This window comes from Carassius carassius, chromosome 20, assembly GCF_963082965.1.
Source record: "Carassius carassius chromosome 20, fCarCar2.1, whole genome shotgun sequence".
Classification (NCBI taxonomy): Eukaryota; Metazoa; Chordata; class Actinopteri; order Cypriniformes; family Cyprinidae; genus Carassius; species Carassius carassius.
The window spans coordinates 30,778,303-30,804,703 of record NC_081774.1 but is presented as its reverse complement, the minus strand read 5'-3'; the positions used below and the strand labels follow the sequence as shown (position 1 = coordinate 30,804,703).

Genomic DNA, 26,401 nt, shown 5'->3' with positions numbered 1-26,401 from the left:
TATATGTGAGCCAACATATATCTATAAACACACACACAAATAATATCAGTTTTACCATTTCTGTTTTGACACAGAAGAGAGAAATCTCTGGAGAAAATGACAGATGTATGAAGTGAGACTGATATTAAGAAGATATCGTTATAGGTGACTGAAGAGGCATCCTATAAGTAATAAAAATGGCCCTATTAAAAGAGCAGTTTGCAGGATGCTGACAGATTGCCCTGTTCTTCTTGGTGTTTGTGTGCAGCGAGTCAGTGTAAATATCCTCCCACATAATAATAGACTTGGGTGGGAGAAAACAGATAAGGTGAAGGGGTGATATTGCTGTGGAAAGGGCTTGTATATTGATAGTCATCTTCTAGTTCTGCCCAACCATGAAATGAAACACATCATTGACTCACCTCCCCATTAAGAAAGCAGTAAAATACCGACACAAAGAATCCCTGTAAAAAAAAAAAAAAGTCATCAGTTAAACAGTCAACTTAATTAACAAAACATTGGTAGATGCAAATAATATATATATATATATATATATATATATATATATATATATATATATATATATATATATATATATATATATATATATATATTAAATACGAAAATTTTAATTTAATAAGCCATTGTGATTGACATAAGAAACAGAAGTCCATATTTCCTAAATTGTAATATATTCTGCATTTTTAGCATGTAAAGTGTCAGAGTATGGTGTTTTAACAAATGGTTCTTGTACCACAGAGATGTTCTTGCAACAAAAAAAAATAAATACACCACCACCACCAACAACAGAAGGACTCCCTGGAACAAAGCTCCATCCATGTTGTTGGCACATGTTGTTACTAAGGTGTCAGGCTCCAGTTCTGGGCACTGACTGCAGTGAACAATCAAATGTTGCTGGGAAATAAAGTTCTCGGGGGAAACAAAACTATTTTCCACATGAAGACCTTAAAATATTCATGACAGCAGAAGAGGAGATAGACTTCAGACATCTTCATACTGAAAGAGAGCTACTTAAAAGATGGCATAAGACAAATAATGGTCCCCAATTCTCTTGCATAATGTCTTTCCCAATGACATCTCTACAGTTCTTTCAGGTGTAAATAGAACTGCAAGTGGAATTATGATACCCTGCACCCAAGGGAAATCACACTGATTGCATAAAAGCAATGGGAAATGCATCATCCCATGTATGACTCAAACCAGCAACCTTTCTGTTTTTAGGCTTTACCTAATAACTAATAATTAGAGCTTTACACAATGGACCAGACCTCCCACAAGATTGGCACGTTACAGAGGCCAATCTGAGTAGGGATACATAAAAAGGATTTAGAGACATGACACAGTTATCCCTATTTCTCCAGTTGTCAGAAATAGAAAGAGGCATCCGCTTGCTGTTGCAAATTTGGCGCATCAAGTGTAGACAAAATCACTGATTCATTTGGGTTTTATGTGCGTTTGGTGTAATATGTTGCGTCATTCATGTCCATTGTAGACAGTGTAAACTCTAAGTATAGCTACACTTTCCGTTTCACTTCCCATTACAACAACTTATAGTTTCTAGCATTCAGACATAATGTAACAGAATATGTGACCTGTGCTGGCAAAATGTGTCTGTATGAGCAAAATAAAAAAAATATTATTTTAATTTTTACATTCTCTATTTAAATACCTTTAAATGATATATGACTTGTTGTAATTTGGACACAAAATGACTGATCTACAGCTGTCGATTTAAATAAAATCGAGTTTTCTGAAGATTCCAAAGCAAAATAACCAAGAACCATTGTATATTTTCCTCCAGTTCTTTTCTTAATAATAATTAATATATTATTAATCACAATATATCTATTTTTTTTATCTTTGATTTTAAAAATCAGAACAAAAATGTAAATAATTAGTTGTTTAATCAAGAGCATTAATTGTTTCCGTCTTTTCTTTTAATGTATATTATTAACATTGAGAGATTTTTAAAAATTTGGTCATACAGACTCACACACACACACACACACACACACACACACACACACACACACACACACACACACACACACACACACACACACACACATTCCTTCTCTCTCTAATAGTAGTAATAATAATTAATTTATAGTAAAACATATTATAAATAAAAACATAGGCCTAGTTTACACCACAGTTAAAATTTTGGTGTCTGCAAGATTGAAACAATAGTTCAAAGAAAACAATATTTTGACATTGTGAAATATTACTGCATTTTAAAAGAACTGTTTTCTATTTAAAAGCAATTAAATGTATTTATTTCCTGTGATAGAAAAGCGCTGTTATTCCAGTCTTCAGTGTCACATGATCTTTGAGAAATCATTCTGATATGCTGATTTGATGCTTGAGAAACATTTCTTCTTCGAATTATTTTTATTTACTGGAAATGGTTTAGCTGCTTGATGAAATGTGGATGTGCCATGTGCCTTACGATGCTGGCATGTTCCCCATCTTGAAATGGACCTCCACACGTTTTTTTTATTCAGCTGTTAACAAATAAATTATTGTGTTCATGACAGTTCAGCGCTCTTCCATCATGTCTGGACTCTGTAGATGTGAATCCAGTACATTGCCAATGTATCCGGTGAAGTGTGTAATAGATAAAAAATTTAAGTCACCATTTTAACCAAACTCTCTTCATCTCCTCTTTATTGTGAAGTAATAAAGACACTCTGAGCTTGGAGTCTCTGTCCAGTGAGAAAAGACATTAACAGACAAAAAATGTTCTGTGCTTTCAGCTTATGAAGCAACAACACATACAGCATGACATGACTCTGAATCAGTCTCATATGGAGATTCACCAGGCTCTCAAGCCTCTGGCTCTAAGAGGAGAAGACAATACAGGCACGTCTGCAACAAAGTCAAGCTCCAGTGAGCAAACCTTCACTTCAAGGTACATTCATCAGCATGTTCCAGATTCTAAGGACCTTCTGGACCCACCTCAGGGCCTCATCTACATGTACCAGATCACTGGCTGCACCAGAAGATCAGTTCTTCATATTCAAAGTTTCATGCTAAATGCCATCTTTCATGTAATTCTTTAATTTGGAATAAGGTTCTTCACATTATTAGTCTGTGACGAGAAACACAGTTTTATCTCCCCAGAAGATGATGCATTCATTTAGCAGTTGTGTTGAGTTAGTACCTCTTTTGTCTGTCTTTTACATCAGTACAATGTTTTACTACATTTGTGTCTGTCTTGTGTCGAAAAACAGTTAGAGACTCATTAGAGACACATTGTTCAATATCTCACAAATCTTTCAGATCTTACAAATCTCAGACAGTCCGCTGACAAGTCCCTACCTTTTTCCATAATTACATTTTTAATGAAGCAATCCTCTTGAATTACTACTGTACTGTTAAGGTCAAATTCATTAGCTAGGTCCTGAGTTAAATGGACTAGGAGGCCATCTGACACACACACACACACACACACACACACTTCAGATGATACTTCACTTCACACGTCCTACCCTTAACCCTACATGTATCCCAACCAGCAGATAGTAATAACAGCAAATGCATATTTGGCAAGAGTCGTATTTGCCAGATGTATATTTGCCAACAACAAAAAAGGATGTACAGAGTAAGTATTGTATCAAATGCTTAATTTAAGAGCATAGAAGCCTAAAAGGCATGTATGTTTCAAGATAGTGGGCAATGGGAAGTGGTTGGTTTGCTAAATTATATATTTTTTTTTTGTTAAATGTGAGCCACAATCAACACAATTAAAAGAACCAAAGACTTAAACTACTTCATTTGAGTTTCACAATTTGAGTTAAATTACTGAAATAAATGAACTTTTCCACAACATTCTGATTCATTGAGATGCACCTGTACTATTTGTTTTTTTGTAAGTAAAAGACACCTTATAATTTATAGTGAAATGTTTTTTATATTTTCATTTTCTACTTTTTTACTTCTACAGACTGTCTATTCTAAAATAAAATAGAGTCTTGCTGTGTCATTTTACCACACGGAAATAAATAAATATCTAATAACAAGGGCCTCGACTCCCACATAGACATTAATCCAGTGACGAGCAGCTGATGTTGGATGCTCTGTGTGCCTACACTTTTGCTGCAAACTCTCACCCACTCTAACTATTGACAGCAAACTGCAACACAGCAGAGCCACAGTGGGAAATTATATAAATATGATATAATTTGCTTTAGAAATTTAATCAATTAGTAACATGACACTGCTTTGTAACGAATAGATGGCGACAAAGTCAGGAATCTAATTCAAAGCTGCTTTATGATCTTGCATCTACTTCTTCCTTTTAAGCTTTATTTATATTTGCAGTTCAAGAGAGCACAAAGATTTACAGTTAAAAATAATTATTATTTTTAAATGTGCTACTTGTTTTACCTTTCATTTATTTTAACAAGTTCATCTTTTAATATTTAATAATTATTTAATATATATATATAACCAATATTATTTTCTGTTATCAAGTATGCATTCTTGTAACATTATTTGGGCCAATTTGAACCCGCTAATTTGTGCATGACAAAACAATATATATAAATACAAATAGCATAAAATTTACCTTTCATAGCTGCGTGCCTCAAACTTTACCATATTTTATGACACTCATCATATCCAGTTTACATTGGTACAATGAATTATATGCATAGGGTTTATTTTTTTATTTTTTTTATTTTTTTTATTTTTTTTTTATCAGTGGGGCTAGTATAGAAACTGAGAAAATAATTATCACTATTGTTAGCACATTCTCTCTAACGTAGTATCTAGGCCTATCAGCAAGGTCTTCTGATTCCACTTATAATTTTACTTTGTGTGGAGAGTTGCATGCTTTTTAAAATATAAAAAATAACTGAGTTCCATACTGAATGAAAGTGTTTAGTGGATCATCTAAGTGAATATTATATTTTCAAAAACAGCATCCCATCTCGGAGCCAGAGTGAAACTGCTGCTCGTTTGTTTGATTTGTAATCAAGCAGTATTCTTCTCTGGACCAAAAACATGCAACAGTGGTACCTGCAGCTGTACAGCTGTATGCTGTGCATCCCATAAGTGCATACGTTTTCCCTGCAAATTATTCAGCAGTTATTATGTGTGTCTCTATAATTTGTGAATTAATCATTCTTTTGCGTCAGTTCTGTCTTTTCACTGAATTGGCCAAACCATTTCCATTGAACCATCTGAGGTGGTTTCTTACGCACACTAAGGTTTTCTTAGTAAAACAGTTATTTGGATACTTAAACATGGCTTCCGTTTTGAGCCCTGAATGGTTTAGTCGAGCCATAAATGTTTTTAGCGTGGAACAAAAAGCATTAGTGGAAATATGATAGGAGTTAAGAGTTAGTTGTTTAATCTTAAACACAGCTCTGCTGGTGTGTACAATACGGGGATGCTGTCACTTGCCTCGTTCCTGAATGAATCGGTTGAATGAATGGAACATTGACTCATAAAGACAGTATTTTGTCACCACCTACTAGTAATTAAAATGTTGTACTTAGAATGCTGAATCTTACATTATATATATATATATATATACTCTATGCTAAGCAGTTAATGGATAAGTGAGTCCATGAAAGTAAACGAAAATGGCTTGTAAATATAAATTATATAATTAATATGTTAATATATGTTTGTGTGTGTGTTGTGTTTGTGTAATCAATTAAATATGACCAAATTACATCAAATTGTAATTTGTGTTTTTCAATAAACTAGATCTATTGCATAAAACTTGTTCTTGCTAAACATTTTACATGAATGCTGTACAGAAAGTTCTCTCAGAGTTGAATGTAACATTTTTTTTTTTTTTGTGTGTGTGCAAAAAATCCCCCCTCTCTGTGTACAGTCAGATAAAATCCTGCAGGCGGTCCTGCATGCAAAAGCAGCATCCTGATTTTCTGAACATGATAACACTTTCCTCTAGCACAAAAAGGCCTGATTTCCTTACTATATTCCTCTGACAAAATGTTTAAATATAGTCAGATAGTCTGGAGCAAGTCAAAACAAATAAGACAAATCTGCTTATACTGACTGCTTTTAAACAGTGGGTTGTTTGTATCATGAAGAATAGCTCTTGCTTTCTGCAAAACAGACCATTCAAAGATAATTGATAATCTAATATGTTTAACAAGTATGATCTTGCCACACTAATTAACAAAACACCATTCAGTGAAAAAAAAAGAATCATATTCAGAGTTAGAGATATAATACATGGGCAATAGAGTTCTGCTAATATTCCATGTAGAGAACCTCTGTAGAGAGTGAAATCGCTGCTGGCATTTCATACATACTGCCTCAGCATGCACATCAAAACGCATCTTGTCAACAGTAATTCCTAGATATTTGTAGCTGCAACCCCTTTCCACCATTTGACCTTTTTTGTAAGTTGGTTGTGGAACAGAAAGGCTGGATCTTCAGTTGATTGTCATGTCTTTAGTCTTTTTTTCACATCAACAAAAATCATTGTCACAGCATCTAATAAAATCATTCACCATGACATATTTCATCAACAAACCAACAATTACAGTCTCCAGTGTCGGGGCTAAAGCATTATAAGTACAAAAGTGGCCCACACAAGAGTTACTAATCAACTGGCGGTTTTTTTTTTCTTCAAGTAAAGTAAAGTAAAGTAAAGTTCTAAAGTAATGCATTATTCTTTAATTTGCAAGAAATATCTGTGAGTTACTTTTCCAAATAAGTAACGCCAGCCTGAAGCTAATTAATCTGTGTATCATTTGGTCTCTGTTTTTTTTTTTTTATATTGAAAGTAGAAAAAAAAAAAAAAAAAGGCTCCTTTTATGTGTTTTTTTTAACCTAAAAACTAAAAACAACAATCTTGAACTTCAATTAAAAATCTGAATGAATTTCCTTACTAAAACATGTGGCTGCATAGTTTTAAAAGCAGAAGAGACGTCTACAAAGAACAATCTTTTATGTTTTTAGGGGTTTACCTCCCTTTGTGTTTCATAATCATTTTTAAGGCAGTTAAGGCATCCTCAGCTCATCATCTAGCCTGTCAATGCTGCAAGGTATCTAAAAACAGTTGCCAATAAAACTTCATACCTGACCAACATTTCATCACCAAGGATGTAAGAGCAAACGGGTCTGAAATCATTTGAAGTTTTGGATATTTTATCTTTCCTACAGGCATTACTATGGCCTCTTTGCACAAATGAGGTATTTTTTGAAGATTAAGCGAATTTGGAAAATATTATAGGAAACAGGATCCAGATGATCTGCACATATTCAGTAGATATTTTCCAATCTTATCTGGACAAGAAGATTTCATCACCTTGCTCTCTTTAAAACCTTGTATAACATCCAGCCGATTAAAAAAAGTTATTACACTTATTATGCATGGTCTCAATCCATTAATTTCACTGTTAAAAATCATCCACATCAAATCTGTATAAAATGTATTCAATTCTTGTAATTGTAATTGTTTATCAGACTAATAACCAATCAATGTTATGGGCATTACTCTTACTCTTAGATCCAGCTGTAATACGTATACTCTCTCATACAGAGCCAAGTCTATATAAGATCCCATTCTATTGTGCTCTTTCTTTCTGAGTGAAACATATGAAATGCATTTTTACTTTTAATCAATAAGAGAGTTATCCACAGCCATTCTCATGACTCTGTCTACTATTATTACAAAGTTTTACATTAATCCTTGAAAAATAAGTTTTAAAATACACTGGAGCTCTTTTATTAATCATATGTACTATTTTAAGTATTATTAAGAGATTGAAAAAGGGTCTCCACAAGAGTGAAATAATGAGTCCCTAAATTATTTTGAGATTTCTTTAACTTTGCCATAAACATATAATATAAACATCCAAGATATGATCTAATGTTATATTAAGTACAATCTTGGTACTAATCCCACAGCATATAATTAAAAAATGCTTTTTTTTAAACACTGCAGCATATTTTGATTGTTAGAACAATCAGACACACCTTACTGCATCAGTTCGAACCCTAGTCAAAAACAACTGTCTGTAACTATCAATTGCTCCTGAAGATTCTAATTAGCTGGTTCAAATGTGTTTGAACAGGGTTGAAGCTTATGCTGCCTTTATCTGCTATCAGAATTATCATAAATACAGGTTTCCTTGTCGAAACCTGGATATGAATGGCCTTTCTAGTCGTATTTACAACTGGGTAACTCAGAGGAAATTTTGATTACCCGAGTTTTCAAGTTGGGCAAACCAATAACTTTAAATATGGCAAAGAAAAGAAAAATAGAAATGGCACTTTAAGTTTTATACAGTTTTCTCAAAAAGTCCACATTTCTTTCCCCTGCCATTACAGTAATGTATATTTATCCTCATAAATAGCCATTTATATGGATTAAACACAGCGAAAATAGCATTTATTTGACCAAAATGTAGGAATTGTCAGCCAGCTGAATACCTAGATCGAACTGTGAATGTTTATATGGTTACCGTTGAAAAGGACGCTACATTTTATTGTAGATTGGATACTGACTAAATATCTTCGAATCTATACCTTTGTGCTTTAATGAAATTTCCCAGAGAAACAGGCAAGAATGAAAAGGCTGTCCACCATGATTTCTGTTCGTTCCGACAACAAAGCACTTACACCGACAACACATGAAGGCAGCATTAACTCTGCAGTTGTCTACAGACATCCAGCAAGATGTAAACTATTGCAGTTGTTCCCTTTCAAGCGCTCTGCGCATTGGGAAACGTCTTATTCATGACCAGTTGTGAATAATGTGTGTAACACGTTGATAGAATTGACCCGGAAGTAATATAGCCTTGGTTGAGGACGTCATCGGAGCGCGCCCGCAACACAGGGCTATAAATAGATAAGCCACAGGTGCATCAACAGGTCTTTTGTCTTCAGGTCATACTGTGCATGTGTGCGTCAGGAAGATTCTTTCGTCAGCTACAGATCTTCGTAGAATGAGCCAACGGTAACGGTATGTATGAGCTGGATACACATGATTACTGTTTTGTTTGTTTGGGGGAAGAGCACGCGGTTCTGGCTTTAGAGACAGGCGAGTGCGTGCATTGTGAACTGCTCTCAGTGAAGATGATTCGTTCTCGTCTGAACTATTTCCAGACCGCACCCACCTTTTCATTGGGGGGCTCTCTTGGGGATCTGCGTGACGAGTGAGCGATGGGCCCGTCCCTTTCGCTTGCGGTGTCACCCGATCCACGCATCCTCTCTCGTGATCCGGAAGCGCGCTCCGGTGCTTCTTCGCTTTACAAGGAGGATGATATATCTCTTGGGTCTTCGGGCCACGAGCAACCTGCCTCTGAGCGTTCCTCTCGCGAGAGGAAATCGGTCGAGGAACTGCTCGAGGTGGTTACTCGCACGGTGGACAGGTTGCAGCCTGACTGGCCACGCGAACAAGAGACCCCCAAACGTAGTAAGCTGGAGGATAGGTTTCTGTCAGGTGGTAGGGGAGAGAGACCACAACAGCAGTCTCTTCCATTTTTTGAGGACCTCCATGATGAGCTGTCGAAGTCATGGAGCAAACCGTATACTTCTCGCATCTTTGTGCCCTCGACGATGACTTTTTCAACTATCGTGGATGCAAAGTCAGGGGGGTATTCGGAGATGCCTCGGGTTGAAGAGACGCTCGCGAGCTATCTTTTGCCCGAATCTGCATCCTCGATTAATAAACCTGCTCTACCCACTAAACCGTGTAGAATAACATCAACATCTAGTGGGTAAAGCACACCAAGCTGCCGGTCAGGCTGGTGCTGTGCTGCACACTATGGCAGTGTTACAGGCATACCAGGCTGACCTGTTGAAGGACTTGAGTGTGGGCAGTACAATCGACAAGGAAGCATTTGCTGAGCTTCGTCGAGCCATAGATTTGTCTCTCCATGCGACCAAGCAGACGTCTCGTGCCATTGGCTATTCTATGTCAGCTTTAGTCAGCATGGAGAGACATCTGTGGCTTAATTTGACGGGCATTAAAGAGAAAGAACGTTTGTTTCTTTTAGACTCTCCTATCTCTCCATCTGGCCTGTTTGGCGATTCAGTTAATATGGTTGTCAACAGGTTTAAGGAAGTAAAGAAACATGAAGATCCATTTCCCTCAGTTCCCTTTTTCAGTTCCCAAATTATCAACAGGCACATGCCCTGCTACTCTTAAGGTTTATGTGGCCGTTCTTTCGGCTTGCCATGCCCTGATTGACGGGATGCCACTCGGGAGACACCCTCTGCTCTCTCGCTTACTTCGTGGGGCCAGACGACTGAAGCCTACAGTGAAAACCAAGATGCATTCTTGGGACTTTAGTTCTCGAGGGTCTGGTTGAAACCCCATTTGGACCTTTAGAATCAAATAAATCTGATAAACTTCTGACTCTAAAAATGGTTTTTCTCATGGCAATAACTTCTTTGAAGAAAATTGGGGATATGCAGGCTCTGTCTATCTCACCATCATGCTTAGACTTTGCCCCAGTGGGGGGTGAAAGTGATTTTGCATCCTCATCCTGATTACCTGCCTAAGGTTCCGTTTTCGGCTGTAAATCCGGTCATTCTAGAGGCCTTCTGCCCTCCGCTGTTCACAATGCCGGAGCAGGAGAAATCTTATAGACTGTGTCCAGTCTGTGCTCTTCAGACTTACATCCACCGCACTAGCCAGTGGCATAAGTCGGAGCAACTGTTCATCTGTTATGGTGTTGGTAACAGAGGAGAACTCACTCCACAAGGGGGGGTCGCCTCATCTAGTGCTTTAACAAGGGGTGCCCCCTTACAACAGGTTTGTGATGCGGCAGGTTGGTCCTCTCCGCACACATTCATAAGATTTTATAGTTTGGATTTTCATGCTACTCCGGGCTCTCATGTCCTTGAGTCAACATCACAAGCTTATGTCTGAGGCCTTCTTGTGTTTTGGTAGCACACCTGCACAACCTTAGGGGTCCAGACATTTTCAAGCACGGCGGCATGGGTATTCTCGTTCCCAATGAGCTGAGCAGCGCAGCATCGACTGTAGCTTTCGAAAGGGAACGTTCCCGGTTATTTAACTGTTACCTTGTTCACTGAGAAAACGGAACGAGATGCTGCGCTGTGTTGCCGTGCTGAAGATGTCCCAGGACTGCTTTTCAGACAAAATATTCTGTTGATGGACCTGTGGCTTATCTATTTATAGCCCTGTGTTGCGGGCGCGCTCCAATGACGTCATCAACCGAGGCTATATTACCTCCGGGTCAATTCTATCGACGTTTATTCACAGCTGGTCACAAATAAGATGTTTCCCAATGCGCTGAGCAGTGCAGCATCTCGTTCTGCTTTCTCAGGGAACAAGGTTACAGTTAAGTAACCGGGAACGTTCCCAATCCAGGTCCTCCCGGAGAATATCCAACTGTGCACATTTTGTATGTCTCCTTAACAAAACACTACTAATTCAACTCATCAGTTCGTTAGTAAGGACTTTGCCATCATTGATCATGTGGTTAACAGAAGCATGGCAGAAGCTGCCAAATTAATTCAAAATAACCTACAAAGGTAAGCTGTCAGCTCCATCATCAAACATTCAACCAAGAAAACCAGTCTGCCACAGTTACAATTTACAGTAGATGGACAACCGGAATGGGTAATACAGGGCCGCGGTGTTAACTGCAAGTCATTTGTGTGTTAAAATCATTCCTGAAACTACCGACAGGTGGTGCAAAGGGACGGATTGCGAACTGAATGTAATTGTAAGATGTTGGTTTGTAAACAGAGATGAAAGGACGAAGTAAAGCAACAATAACATTATAATATAACGTTGTAACATCCTTTAAAGTTTTAGTTACTTGATAATATTAGAAATTTTTAACATTAAATGTTGGATTGTAATTTTCATTTTTGTAGTATTGTTATTTCTATTTTTTTTTCTTTATTGTTCTATTTATAGACTTGTGTTTTATGTGTTGTGTTTGTTTTTGAAGTATATGATGTGATAAGGGCGCGTGATGAGTGAATGACCATATGAATATCACCTTGTGGGACAATAAAGTTCACCTCAACCTTAACCTCAAAAATCATTAGAAAATTTACAGTGAGTTAATTTCAAAACATTGGTTAGTCTTAGGCTACAGTCTACGCATTAAAAAGGAAAAGAAATACCTTTACACGAAGGCTCTTTCTGCACGCTATTGTTATTAAACAGACAGTTATATATATAAATGTTTTCATTTCGGTTCATTCTTGGTTAAAAAAAATAACTAACAATCCTTCAGGTTCCATATGCAGAGCGAAATGAGAATGGTCCAGAATTTTGAAATAATTCTTATTAACTCCGTTATTATTCCTGATTTTTCAGACTGTTAACTATTAGCATTTTTGAATTATGCCTTTACTGTGTGACCAAAAATGGAGTATTATCTGTTTCAGCTGTTTGATTGTGCTGATGCCTCACACGCACATATTAATTGGAAACAGCACGTGACATTCGGCACGATCAGCGGTCCACTTTGGCATATTTTTGCTCATTGTGATTATTTCCGTCAATACTGAAACATGCGTGATCTACAAAGCTAATTTTACCTAATGAATAATAGTTAAGCTTCAAATGGGGAACATCACGAATATGGAAACGTTTGGATTTGTCCCGAATGAGAGAGGTAAGCCCATCCTTACCTTCTGTTTCGCTTTAAATTATTATTAAAAAAAAATCTTGTTTGTTTGTTTATAGCTATGCCTATATTATTATATACTGCAATTATATTTATCCATTATAATTATATATTTTTTATTATTTTTCTATTCTGATACATTTGTTAAATTTAAAGGATTTTGTTGTAAAGTGAAGGGAACTAAAAATATCCTGTTGGTACATTAGCCTATAACATTATTAGGCCTGCCGGTATTATTTCTGAATGTAATAAAATGCAACTTATACATGACTTATATTTTTTTGCCTTTCACAAACTTAATTTATTTCTAGCATGTTTAAAAAAAACATGCAGCAAATGAAAATAGGTGATTAATAGGTTAAAATCTGTTACTGTGGGTACAAAATAAAAAATTACAATGTATACTTAGGAACAGAGTCTGGGCCTAATCTAGGCTATGTTGTTAACTATTTACAAGTTTTGTGTATGTTGCTATAAAAAAAATAACTTTGTGCATCGCATTCACTTTGCGTGCTCTGAAGCAGAACCTGCCTCGCGCGTTGCTCAGCTGTGGAAGATTTCAAAATTTTTGATATAAAGGTTGCTGTCCGATTTTATACAGGAATTGTTCATTTAAAAAAATCTAATTATATTGTTAGTTTTATGACTTTTTCATCATATCATGTTTTACGAGCTGTATTCGTTTTCCATTTCGGAAACCAAGCACACACTTTTTCCTTTTTTTAAATCTATTATTCGTTCACATATCTCCTACAAACTATTTATTTATTTTATTTTATTTATTTATATGATTTTGTAAAGTTAAACCGCAGACAGTGAAGCTGGGTCAGTTACCGCGAGGAGGATTCCGCTTGGTCTTAAAGCTTTCCGTAAACACCTACAATCACAAACAATGATTTTCACAAAAATAATGATTAATTATCAACTGATAATTTGTTATTATTATGGTCTAGTGGAAAAAATAATATGGGCCTTGAGAAAATAATGAATAAAAAGAATATGGCTGCTGTGAGTTCCTCGTGGCCAAAACACAGACCAAATTCAGTCCAGCTGGAGGGGGTTGGGATTTTTTTGGAGTAGTTCTGTAAAAATTGTGGGGTTTGAATTAAATGTGTGAATCTCTTGGTCTTTCATATGGACAGTGACTTATGAGGGTTTCAAACTTGCCGAGCAGGTTTTAGGCAAAATAGAGCAATTGCATTGTCATATTGGTTTTAGGACAACTTTTTGTAAGTTGGTTTTGATCCACTTCAAATGTTGACTACTGTAGCGCAAAATAGTGTATTAGTTATTAAAACTTAATTTCGGAGGAAGTTGCCTTAACTCAAAAAAATCCATACAATATTTTTTAGAGTGTGAAATATAAATTCTCACAAAATGTAGCCTATTCATTACCAATATATTGAACCATCTCTTTATGTTTTTCTAAATCCCAAACAGAGTCCAGACATCAGAAAAGTATCCGTCTATGAACATGTTTTATAGGCTATTTTAGATTTGGGAAATACACATGACACAGTACACAGACGTGACAAAAAAAAATCGGTAGCACTTTATTTTACAGTCCTGTTCCTCATGTACATACTATGTACTTATTATAGTAATTATAATAACTATGTAATAACTAGGTACTAACCCTGAACCTACCCCTAAACCTAACCCTACCCCATGTAGTTACCTTGTATTACCAGAACTTTCTTAGATAAATACACTGTAAGTACACTATAAGTACATGTTAGTACACGTACTGTAAAATAAAGTGCAACCAAAAAATCACCAGAGGTTTTTAAAGACAATATATTTTGTAGACTTTATGTGATTGACAATGAACAAACCAGAAGCAACGATATCTGCAGAGAAGGGTTGGCCATTCTCAAATCATAAAATAGAATTTTATTTCAAGTTTAGTTTTTGTGTTTCAGAGGAAAAATCATGCATCTCTCCATTACGGACCGATCTGAAAGCAGAATTTATGCAAACGTGTATAAAATGCTTTAAAAACTTTAACAGGGATGTCAAGAGGGTATTTAATAGGTCTGTCTCCACGTAAGGTTTTTCTAGTTACTAGTCGTTCATTTGACATTATTCAACTAATCGCAGGTTTATATTAAATTTACATCTATCATCCATAATGAGCCTTAATATATTCCGCGCTGAAGCACATGCATTAAGTTTGCCACAAAGCACAGGCAGAAGTAGCCTAATAATTGTAAAAAGGAGACATTCAAATTATTTATTAATAAACAAATGTTTTCTTGTCGGCTGCAAGATGAAATTCACAGTGCTGGCTCTCTCCACATGGACGTGCCTTTAGAGAGAAATGCAACCTTCACAGATTACATAATGCTTTCGTTTTGAATTGATTTGTTTAAAAAACATTTCAAGCTCTCTGTAGATGTATTTCTCATGTATGTGAGACACCCAAATTTTTAATTATTTCATTATCAGGAAAAAATGCAAGTGATCAAGAGGGCGCCTCCTTGTCATGCATGCCCATTAATAATTTCCGCATAAACACTTGAATATGAATAATAATTCACATTTTGCATATGCATTACAAAGTAAATCATTTTTTTACATGCAATTATCCAAAATAAAACCAAACAAGATGTGTAATGAAGATAAAATATGTAGACAAATAAGTATAAATGCTGCGAGTGTACACAGCATCACGCGCGCAAGGCAAATCTTGTCCTCTGATAGTTTAAGAAATTTGATACACATCCACATTTAAATGCGGCAGCAATTTTTTTTTTACATTTTTTACTTAAATTATATGAAAGCAAGTAAAGAAGGCTCCCTTTAAAATCACTGAAGTTGTCAATTAATTTGGTTGGCCACCTACTGTAACGATATCAGTTTCCACCATGCAGAGCTATTTCGAAAATGGTTTCAGGCTCATCCACAGTTCATGAGTCTCAATTTTATACCATATTCCCCTTTCCTCAATCAAATAGAGTAATACTACTCTGCATGGAGGTGTAAGCGTTGCAATGACAATTTTGAAGCAATGTTAAGCCTGGATTTGTCATGCAACAAGGTTTTTACCCATAGTGCTTGCATTTCTCGTTGCCATAGCCAGTAGCTAACTTACGGAGCCAACATGCATTTCCTAGCCTTGTCTTGATGTAACCCTAGTCCTTTTGTGTTCGGACCTTAGCCTAGTTTCCTGGATTCTCTCTCTCACTTAGCCCTGTTTGTTTATTGTTCGCTCCTGTCAGGACCTTTGCTCTGTAACTGGATTACTCTCTCGACTTGCCTTCCTTGATATCATACGCCTTCGACTGATCTCCGCCTGTTTATTGGACTGCCTTTGTCCTGTCTTCAGTTCTCCTGTTCAGCATTGTTTGACTTCTGCCTATTTATTATCATTTCTTTTATTAAAGATTGCAAGTGGATCTGCATGTCTCCTCTCTCTGCCATCTCGTTACAACCATATTTTAATACATTAACCACCATTGTTCGCTACTGAATTAACTGAAAGTACTAAACTGACAGAAGATCATGTTTCAATTAAATGTTAGAAACTATGCTTATGTTGATAGAAAAAAAAAAATAAATAAAACCAGTATATATTCAGGTAGATTTTTTTTCCTGAACAAAACAGACTAAATTCTGACCAAAACAGACTAAAAAAATTTACATTTTGAATATGATATTACTTTGAGATTGATTTTGAATCCATGTGTCTAATGCAGAGAAATGTGTGTAGTGTTAGTGTGTACTGTGTAGTGTAACTGTGATATATAATTAAAACTTTCAATAATTTGTTGATTTGTTGAATACATCTCAGATTTCAGTAACTGCATTTAAAGATATTTTTTTAAGTCAGAAAATAAAAATTATTTCTGAAGGATCATGTGACACCAAAGACTGTAGTAATGATCACAGTAATCTGTAAGAGTAATAATCTATTTTCATTTTTACATGTGTTTTTAAATAAAAAAATAAACATTAATAATATACAAACCCGATTCCAAAAAAGTTGGGACACTGTACAAATTGTGAATAAAAACAGAATGCAATGATGTGGAAGTTTCAAATTTTAATATTTTATTCAGAATAAAACATAGATGACTTATCAAATGTTTAAACACAGAAAATGTATAATTTTAAGGGAAAAATAAGTTGATTTTAAATTTCGTGGCATCAACACATCTCAAAAAAGTTGGGACAAGGCCATGTTTACTGTGTGGCATCCGCTCTTCTTTTTATAACAGTCTGCAAACGTCTGGGGACTGAGGAGACAAGTTGCTCAAGTTTAGGAATAGGAATGTTGTCCCATTCTTGTCTAATACAGGCTTCTAGTTGCTCAGCTGTCTTAGGTCTTCTTTGTCACATCTTCCTCTTTATGATGAGACAAATGTTTTCTATGTGTGAAAGATCTGGACTTCAGGCTGGCCATTTCATGACCCGGATCCTTCTTCTACGCAGCCATGATGTTGTAATTGATGCAGTATGTGGTCAGGCATTGTCATGTTGGAAAATGCAAGGTCTTCCCTGAAAGAGATGATGTCTGGATTGGAGCATATGTTGTTCTAGAACTTGGATATACCTTTCAGCATTGATGGTGTCTTTCTAGATGTGTAACCTGCCCATGCCCCACACACTTATGCAACCCCAGACAATCAGAGATGCAGGCTTCTGAACTGAGCGCTGATAACAACTTGGGTTGTCCTTCTCCTCTTTAGTCCGGATGACATGGTGTCCCAGTTTTCCAAAAAGAACTTCAAACTTTGATTCGTCTGACCACAGAACAGTTTTCTACTTGGCCACAGTCCATTTTAAAGGAGCCTTGGCCCAGAGAAAACGCCTATGCTTCTGGATCATGTTTTGATATGGCTTCTTTTATTGACCTATAGTGTTTTTTAGCCGGCTACGGCGAATGGCACGGTGGATTGTGTTCACCGACAATGTTTTCTGGAAGTATTCCAGAGCCCATGTTGTGATTTCCATTACAGAAGCATTCCTGTATGTGTTGCAGTGCCGTCTAAGGGCCCAAACATCACGGGCATCCAGTATGGTTTTCCGGCCTTGAACCTTACGCACAGAGATTGTTCCAGATTCTCTGAATCTTTTGATGATATTATGCACTATAGATGATAATAACTTCAACTGCCACTCTATGAGGCTCTTTTTATACCCAATCATTATACCCAATTACTGCTTCAGTGTGGTGTGGCATGGAGGTGATCAGCCTGTGGCACTGATGAGGCGTTATTGAAGCCCAGGTTGCTTTGATAGCAGCCTTCAGCTCCTCTGTATTGTTTGTCAGATGTTACTTATGTTCCTCTTCACAATACCCCATAGATTCTCTATGAGGTTCAGGTCAGGTGAGTTGGCTGGCCAATCAAGCACAGTAATATTATGGTCTGCAAACTACTTGGAAGTGGTTTTGGCACTTTGGGCAGGTGCTAAATTCCTGCTGCAAAATGAAATCAGTATCTCAGTATCAAGCTTGTCAGCAGATGGAAACATAAAGTGCTCCAAACTCTCCTGGTTGATGGCTGCATTGACTTTTGACTTTATAAAACACAATGGACCAGCACCAGCAGAAACCACAGCACCCAAATCATCACTGACTTCAGAAACTTCACACTGGACTTTGGATTCTGTGCATCTCTAGTCTTCCTCCAGACTCCAGAGTTTGATTTCTAAATGAAATGCTAAATTTACTTTCATCTGAAAAGAGTCCAGTTCTGGTTCAGGAGTGGCTTGGTTCTAGAAATGTGACAGCTATAGCCCTTTTCTTGAAGACTTCTGAATATATTTTGATACAACACTCTGTGAACAGCCAGCCATTTCACCAATGACCTTCTGTGGCTTACCCTCCTTGTAGAGGGTGTAAATGTCAAGTCAGCAGTCTTTCCCATAATTGTGGTTGCATGTTCTAAACTAGCCCAAGAGGTACCCTGTATTTATACTCAAAAATAATCAAACTAATCAAGCTCAAAATGGAATATTTTAATTTTTTGAGATAGTAATTTTTTAATTTTCCTAAGTTGTTAGTCATAACCTCAGTTTGTGCGCAGTGAATCTAGAATATAAGTTTGCTTTTTTTATTAAATTACAAAAAATAAAGACCATTTCTATGATATTACATCTTTTTTAGATGCACCTGTATATTTAAGCATAGCATTTAACAATGTAATAATAACCATTCCAAACATAGCTAACTGCAATTTAAGGTGAAAGCCTACACACGTCCTGTTTCAGTCTTGCTATATTTCGGTTTCTTTCAGGGATGTTTCATAAATTATTTTCTTTGGAAAAATGGATCAAAGAAGACAAGATGGTTGGGAAATAAGATTGGCAGAAAAAGGGAGGACAAGAACCCCCACATTCCTACACTTTTTTCTGATTACACTATATATTTGTGTTTGTTATTGTTATTATTATCATCACTGCAGTCCTGAATATCAGGATTTCTTTTATCTTTTCACAAGACATCTGCTATAAGCAAAAATACAGAAATAATATAAATAAATAATATAATTCATTCCTGTTACACAATATGCTTTACCATAATAAAGTGAAAATTTGTGTTATTGTTATTCTATAATGCTTTCTTAATAATAATAGTTTCCAATGAGTTTTGGGCATATGATTAACTGACCAAAATACATGTTGGTAACACAGACTGAATGAAGTCATGTTTGTAACATAGACTTAAAAAAAAGGCTTTAGTTTTGGTCAGCTATAAAGTACTTAAATTTAAAGCAAGGGATCACATTAACTCCTTTTTTCACCAACATTTTCTCTGAACTGCAGTTCTAGAAATGTGTTAGATCAAGATAGGCATGAAGATCTCTGTGCAGACATAATGTATCACTGACCTGAAAGGACTGTAGAAATGAGTTGAAATATATAAACACAATTTGAGATATGTCATCCTCGCCTGGGTTCACAAAGAACAGCATGTATGTGATACCAAGTAAAGGCAGAAGCACTAGAGTGGCCTTCACAGCTTTCCTGCAGTCACAGTGAGAGAGAAAATGGAACAGGGAAGGAGAGGAGTAAAACAATTATTAGATTTATGGCACATAATTGATTTGACACATTTTCTACTCTGGAGTCTCATTACTTTTTAAAATTTTGAGAAAATGTATGACAACTATTAGCCATGTCAGTAATAACAAATTCACACCAATCAGGGCTTTAATATATTTAAACTACTTTCAGATGTCCCAAATTTAACATGGTTGCAGACTATATAAAATGTAACACTCATAAGTATAAAGGTTCCAAAAAGGGGTTTTTGTAGCGATGCAATAGAAGAGCAATTTTAAGTTCCCCAAATAACCTTTCAGTGGTTAGTTCTTAAAATAAAAATAAAAATTTCTTAGTGCGAGGAACGCTTTTATACTCTAAATCTGTTTTCCAAGGAACTTGTAAATGGCAATGGAAAAATTGCTATGGAAAGATTCCATGGATGTTAAAGGTTCTTCATGGAACCATTAATACTAATAAAGAACCTTTATTCTTAAGAGTATATAGTGTAACATTTCAACATCTGAAGACTAGGTACATCAAAGGTATGTAAAAACATGGAGTTCCTGCTCTCCCTGTGATCAGGTGTGAACTGCGGACCAGCAGCTGAATTCTGATTATTTTCGCTATAATGACTGTATGCCAGAGACATCATGCTCCAATAAGCTCTTCAAATTGAATAATTTCCATTCCATTACAAACCATTAATTTCTTGTTACCCTTAAATACAGTAGGTTGTCTAATTTGGCCTCTTAACAAATGAGGACAAAATATGACAGCCAGCAGAAGAGAAAATGCTCACACTTGTCTTTCTGTGTCATTGTGCTGCTTCAGAGCTGCCTACTTCAAACCCTGCCATATTTACATATGTACACTCAAGACACCTCTGTACACTGAAAACACCTTTTTTGTGATGGATTATATTATGTTTCCATTGAATCTTCTGAACCCCACCACACAAATGAAATCTATATGTTTAAAGTTTTCCATTTTAATCATGTACACTATACTGCATATTATTTGAATTATCTGTGCAAACTGCTGTTTTAACTGTTAATCTTGCCATAAGTTTGGATGTTTAGTTATATGTGCATCATGAGTTCCTGCTCTCCCTGTGATCAGATGTGAACTGCAGACCTGCCTCTACATTTGGATTATTTTCGCTATAATAAATATGTGCCATTGACATCATAATCTCTTCAAATGGAATAATTCCCAATTCCATTCCAAACCATTTATTTCCTGTTAACGTTAGTTACAGTAGTTCATCGAAAGTCAATTTATCAGTAGTCAATAACATATGATTAGGCCTCTTATCAAAGGTGACAACAAAATACACTTTAACTGTAAATTTCAATATGTTAGTGTCACTTGAGACGCTACACCTGTAGTGAATCGATGCATTTTTGTAAGAAAAATATCCATATTCAAGACATAATAATCACTTTAATCTAGCTTGCTACTTTACCGTAGTAAACAAAGCAGTTCCAGGCATAACATTTCTCACGAGCAAGTTTTGAAGGGGACACCAATAAAATAGGCAAAATTGTACTTAAGGATATGTGTACAGAGAGGAAAGCCTTACTATTGCATGGAGACCGTTCCATTATCATCCTACTCAAAGTTTCTTTCTGGTTCAATGAAAAAAGCTGACTAAATTGACCAAAACATTCTTCAAAACAATTTTTTTTTGCAATGTTTTTGAAGTTGTTTACACAATCAAGCCACCAAAATACAATGGAATTTGAACTTAACTTCAACTTTTATTTATTTGTATAGCACATTTAATAGCAATGTTGTTGCTTCACAGTCATAATTAAAACATGCATATATAAAAACATTTGCCATGCCTAGCAAAATGAAGGCATACACACTCTTAGACATACACCCTCACACAACTGTATAGTGAGATCGGTATAAACGTGAAAGTGAGGGGGGGGGGGGGATTATAATTTATTACGCCAATGACTGATTTGTTCAAAAAGTGGATTCACTCAGTTAGGAAACACCTCCTCAGTGTGTTTCTCAAAATTATTGCTGTTACTGCTGTAGCTTAGTTTTCAACTTTTTTCGTTGGTGAAATAGTGCTAAAACAGGCAATATGGTGCCTAAAATGCACTTAATATTAACTTCTTGTTTATTACATTTTTATAAAAATCTAAATCACTTTTGTTATGCTAATATCTGGAGAACAACTGCACTCTTAGTATGATGTTATATTAGATTAACTATATTAAATGAAATAAACCGACCAGTGGCGGCTCGTGGATTTTAAAATAGAGGAGACAAACTAATTGTATTGGTCTGGGGATCCCTGCTGATTGTTATTATTATTATTTGCTTAACCACTTTAAAATGCCTTTTTGGTGGCTTTTAGTCAGAAACCGTAAAGAAAATATATTCAATATCGATACTCATTAGCCGCTCCGGGAGACGTTCAACGCATAAGACTGTACAGGTTCAAACTAATAGCACGTAATTTATGTCTCTATGATGGTTGGTTTATATTCCAGAAGGGAGGCTAGCATCCTCTATGATGTTACTTTTCTCGGCACTCCTCAGCGCTGAAAGTGAACACTCGATGCTGATATCGAGATCGAGATGTTTAAAACTTTTTTTGTTGTTGCTCCGTTTGCATTTGTATTGTTTTACTACTTACACAATTAGTTTAACTATATATCATTATATTATTTAAAATACACATATTTCAATTATATATTAGGGGGGATCAGATAGGGCATGCATGACCATCACATGTAAATCCATGATAGTAATCACAATCACAAACTCTTTGCATTGACTTCCCCCCACCTAGAGGACAGGAACCTGGCTAAAATACCTTAGAAGACCTTTTAACCTGTCTGGTCTTCATAGAACATATCTTTACTCCACACAATGGCACATAAACTGCATTTCCATGTATGTATGCACCTCAATGAAGCTAAAAGGACTCAGTGATCAGCCGTAAAACAGTGATACTGTCCAAATTCTCTATGAAATCTTACATGATTCCATTTGAGCTAAATTTACCTGTTTCCCTTACACTAATTAGAAGTACAAAATGAGGATTTGTAAAGAAGAATATCATAGGATTTCGATATAAGCCAAGAGGAGACTGGATTTCCTTTGCTATAGTAAGGAAACTTTGCTTCCTTTGCTCCTGTTAACAAATGTTGGTTTTCACGAGACTCATCGGTGCATGCGCAATGCTGACCTCATACATAATTCCCCCGGAACTGCTTCCGTTTTACAACAGTGAGCGCAAGCTAGATTAAAGTGATTGTTATGTTTTGAATATGGATATTTTTCTTACAAAAATGCATTGATTCACTACAGGAGGCCTTTATTCCCTCCCCGGAGCCATATGAGACACTTTTTTTTATTTTAGGGATGACCTTTATATTAAACTTCTCATGGGCTGATGGAGTGCAACACATGCTTAGTTGCATCAAACTGCTTGAAAGATCAAAGACAATATTTTAAATAACTCTAACTGAATTGTCTGAAAGAAGAAAGTCATATACACATAGGGTGTCTTCAGGGTGAATACTTTTTGGCTGGCTTAATTTTTATTTTTGGCTGAACTAACCCTTTAATAAATTTAATTACAAAGTGTGTGTAATGAAACTATTTTATGATTAAAGGTGTCTTTTTTGTAGTATGCCTACTGATATAGCATTAAAAAGTAACTTGAATTAATGTAATTACATCATCTGAACTTGCAATACCTTGATTTTTATTAAAACGACACCACTAGTGCATCTTTCCTTTAATGTCAATGTATTATGGTTTGTGCCAGGAATATAAAGGACCATGTATGCTCTGTTGAAAACGTCAAACAATAATACTAGTAACTTCAATGATATGAAGCATTCTTCTGAAGCAAAAGCAACCCACACATAAAAAGACAAAAAAAGGTGCTGTCATTCACTCTGCCAGCATTCTATGGAAAGTTTGCCACAGGTTAAGCACAAGTCATTGTTTTCTTTGGAAAATGTAAAAATATAATTAACGTATGGGTTCTGCTGAAATCTGAAATCCAAGCAACAATGAAATCCTAATCTTTATTTATTTATTTATTTTTTAAAGAAGATTAATTATACATAAGCTTGTCCTTAAGACTCAGTCTCACTCCATTAATGCTTTGCAAATGAAGTGAAATGCCACAACAAAGTTTGCAAATGCATTCTCAGCAAACTCAGATGAAAGGTCTCATTTTATTCCCTGCTTTGACTGAAGTAAGTATTGCCCTGAGATACATTCACACATTAGGATGTCATGCTTTCAGGTCAAAAGTTTAAAAAACTAAATCTAAAATGGTAGACTTAAATAGTGGAAAAACTGAAGAACCCTGAAACTTTAAACCCTCAATCCTCAAAACCAAGTAACATGATAGGTGACATGAAAACACAGACTTATATAAAGATAAAGATTGGCTTTTTTGATTAGGTTTAGAACAGATAAAAGGTTTAGTGTCTAAAGAGGCATGCAGATAAATCTAGATCACAATATGAAGTTAAAACACTTTAAGCAGATAGTTAGGTGCTGTCTTCCTTGATCTATGTAAGGCATTTGGTAAACTAAACCACAACAAACTTTTCTAAACTATCATATTTTAATTTCACAGTTAATGCAATGAAATAGATTGAGCTGTATCTGATTATAAGGAAACCTTTTTTATCCTTAACAGTGGGGCTCCTCAGGGATCTGTCATTGAGCCTCTTTAGTTTGTACCTGAACGATTTTCATGATTCACATATATGCAGATGACACCGAGATTCATATACATGCTAAAAAAAAATGTTTCTCATTTACATATTGTATAACATCATGGTCACAAGCAGGAAAGTGCCACAAGTTTTTAAACTACATACTGAGTAAATAAAAACGTATATAAATAATGACAAAGCATTTCTTTTTGGGAGAACTATTCCTCTACTGAACATGAAGATGAACATCTAATTTAGCCTAAGCAAACACATCTTACTGCTCGTGCACTTCACAGTTATTACATTTACATTTATTCATTTAGCTGACGCTTTTATCCAAAGCAACTTACAATTGCTATATATGTCAGAGGTCGCACGCCTCTGGAGCAACTAGGGGTTAAGTGTCTTGCTCAGGGACACATTGGTGTCTTGCAGTGGATTCAAACCCGGGTCTCTCACACCAAAGGCATCTGTCTTATCCACTGCACCAACACCACCCCACCCCACCCCAGTTATAGTGATCAATATTTAGTTTAAGATCTTTACCTGTATTGTATTGTTTCAGATGTGGTCGAGGCCCTCAGCTTTGTCATTAAAATGCGCACAATGTTGAAAAGGAACACAAAATTTATCTATATCGGAGAGAAAGAAAGAGATTTAGGTCACTGATTGTATATTTTCTGAAATAGTTAGATTTTTCTGCACATAAAATGCAGACAATTAAACCCGTGGAGAGCTCATAAAGACACTAATAGGTTTTGCCCCTGCAGAATGGCTTACATTAAATACTATCATCATGATGCTTTTACACGAAGAAGATATAAAAAATAGAAAAGGTTAAACTTCTTATCTAGCAACAGGTCAATAATTCTCTTAAAGCTCAAGTGCTCTATCTGAAAATAGCAGACATTCCTATCATATTAAAGCTGATATTCTAAAAAAAGGACTGGCTGACCATTTGTTGATATTAATAATTCTTGAATTACATTTTGGCCATTTCAGTCTTTGTAATGGTTTGAGTTCATTTTTGTTCACTTTCTTTTCAAATTCTTCAGACGGTTTCTCTATTTGATGAAGGAACTGACAACCACAAATCAGAGATAAGCAATATTAAAATAATACTTACAAGTAGAACTAAAATCACAGGCCCCTGATAAATGTAGTCTATGTACTTTCCAGGTTCCTTACCAAACCAGCATCTGAAACACAAATATTTTGTTTAGTGCGTGGACAACTTATAGTTGACTGTTTATATATTACTTTTAGACTTTTAAAAAATTGTTCAGTAAAATATCCCTTAATCCATTAACACTAATGAAAATATTTTTATTTAGAGTCTTTGTCAATGTTATGGTGAAAACTCAGTAAAAGTTCACTAACTTACCTTACAGAACGTAACCCTGTGCTTTTGCAAAGTAATATAAAAATGTTTTGTTTCCTCAAGTACACTTAAAGTGCTAAAACATGAGACAATTAGTCTCAAAAAGTACTGAAAAGTAAACATTCAGGTATATGCTTCTAGTACTATTCCTATACTAACTCCAAAAAAAAAAAAAAAAAAAACACTATTTGGATAATTAAAAAAATATACTTGAACTTTACATACGTTTACTTGATGAAATAATTTGAAGTGTACTTTTTTCTTTTTTCTATCTTTTTTAGTTTTGTTTGGGTCCTATAAATTCTACGATATCAGACGTATTTTCACTTTGCGGATGATAAAACAGTTGAAAAAACTCCCATAGACTTACACTGAAGAAAGGATCTGAGTCATAATTGCATAGCAATTCACTAAACAATAGAAAAAACACCACAGCGTTGTGGCAGTGTTTTTTTTATTTTCTTTTACAATTTTCAAAAACAGATTTTTGAGTTACACTTTATTTTGTGTCCTTGTTACAGTGTAATTATATTAAAGTACTGAGTAATATCAATTAACTACATGTACTTACTATATGGTTAGGGTTTGGTTTTGTTACAGTCATGGACTTCCTTTCCTTTTAGAATTCCTTATTTGGTCCGTTTCCATTCCTTATTTAGTTAATTGATTACTCCCCACCTGTTTCCATTCCTCTCATTACTTTCCTTGTGTTT

At 35.5% G+C, this 26,401-nt stretch overlaps 1 protein-coding gene across 1 annotated transcript in view; it reads right to left on the bottom strand.

The window, feature by feature from the left end:
• The window catches only part of LOC132096859 (corticotropin-releasing factor receptor 2-like), a 49,579-nt gene that overhangs the window by 14,271 nt on the left and 8,907 nt on the right, over window positions 1–26,401 (bottom strand). Inside the window, exons 2-5 of the mRNA XM_059502510.1 lie at window positions 25,434–25,506; window positions 24,854–24,939; window positions 19,445–19,580; window positions 402–443 (exon numbers count right to left, since the gene is read on the bottom strand). Coding sequence (XP_059358493.1) covers window positions 402–443; window positions 19,445–19,580; window positions 24,854–24,900 — 225 coding nt within the window. The 5' untranslated portion in view covers window positions 24,901–24,939; window positions 25,434–25,506. The remainder of the gene's footprint in view (window positions 1–401; window positions 444–19,444; window positions 19,581–24,853; window positions 24,940–25,433; window positions 25,507–26,401) is intronic.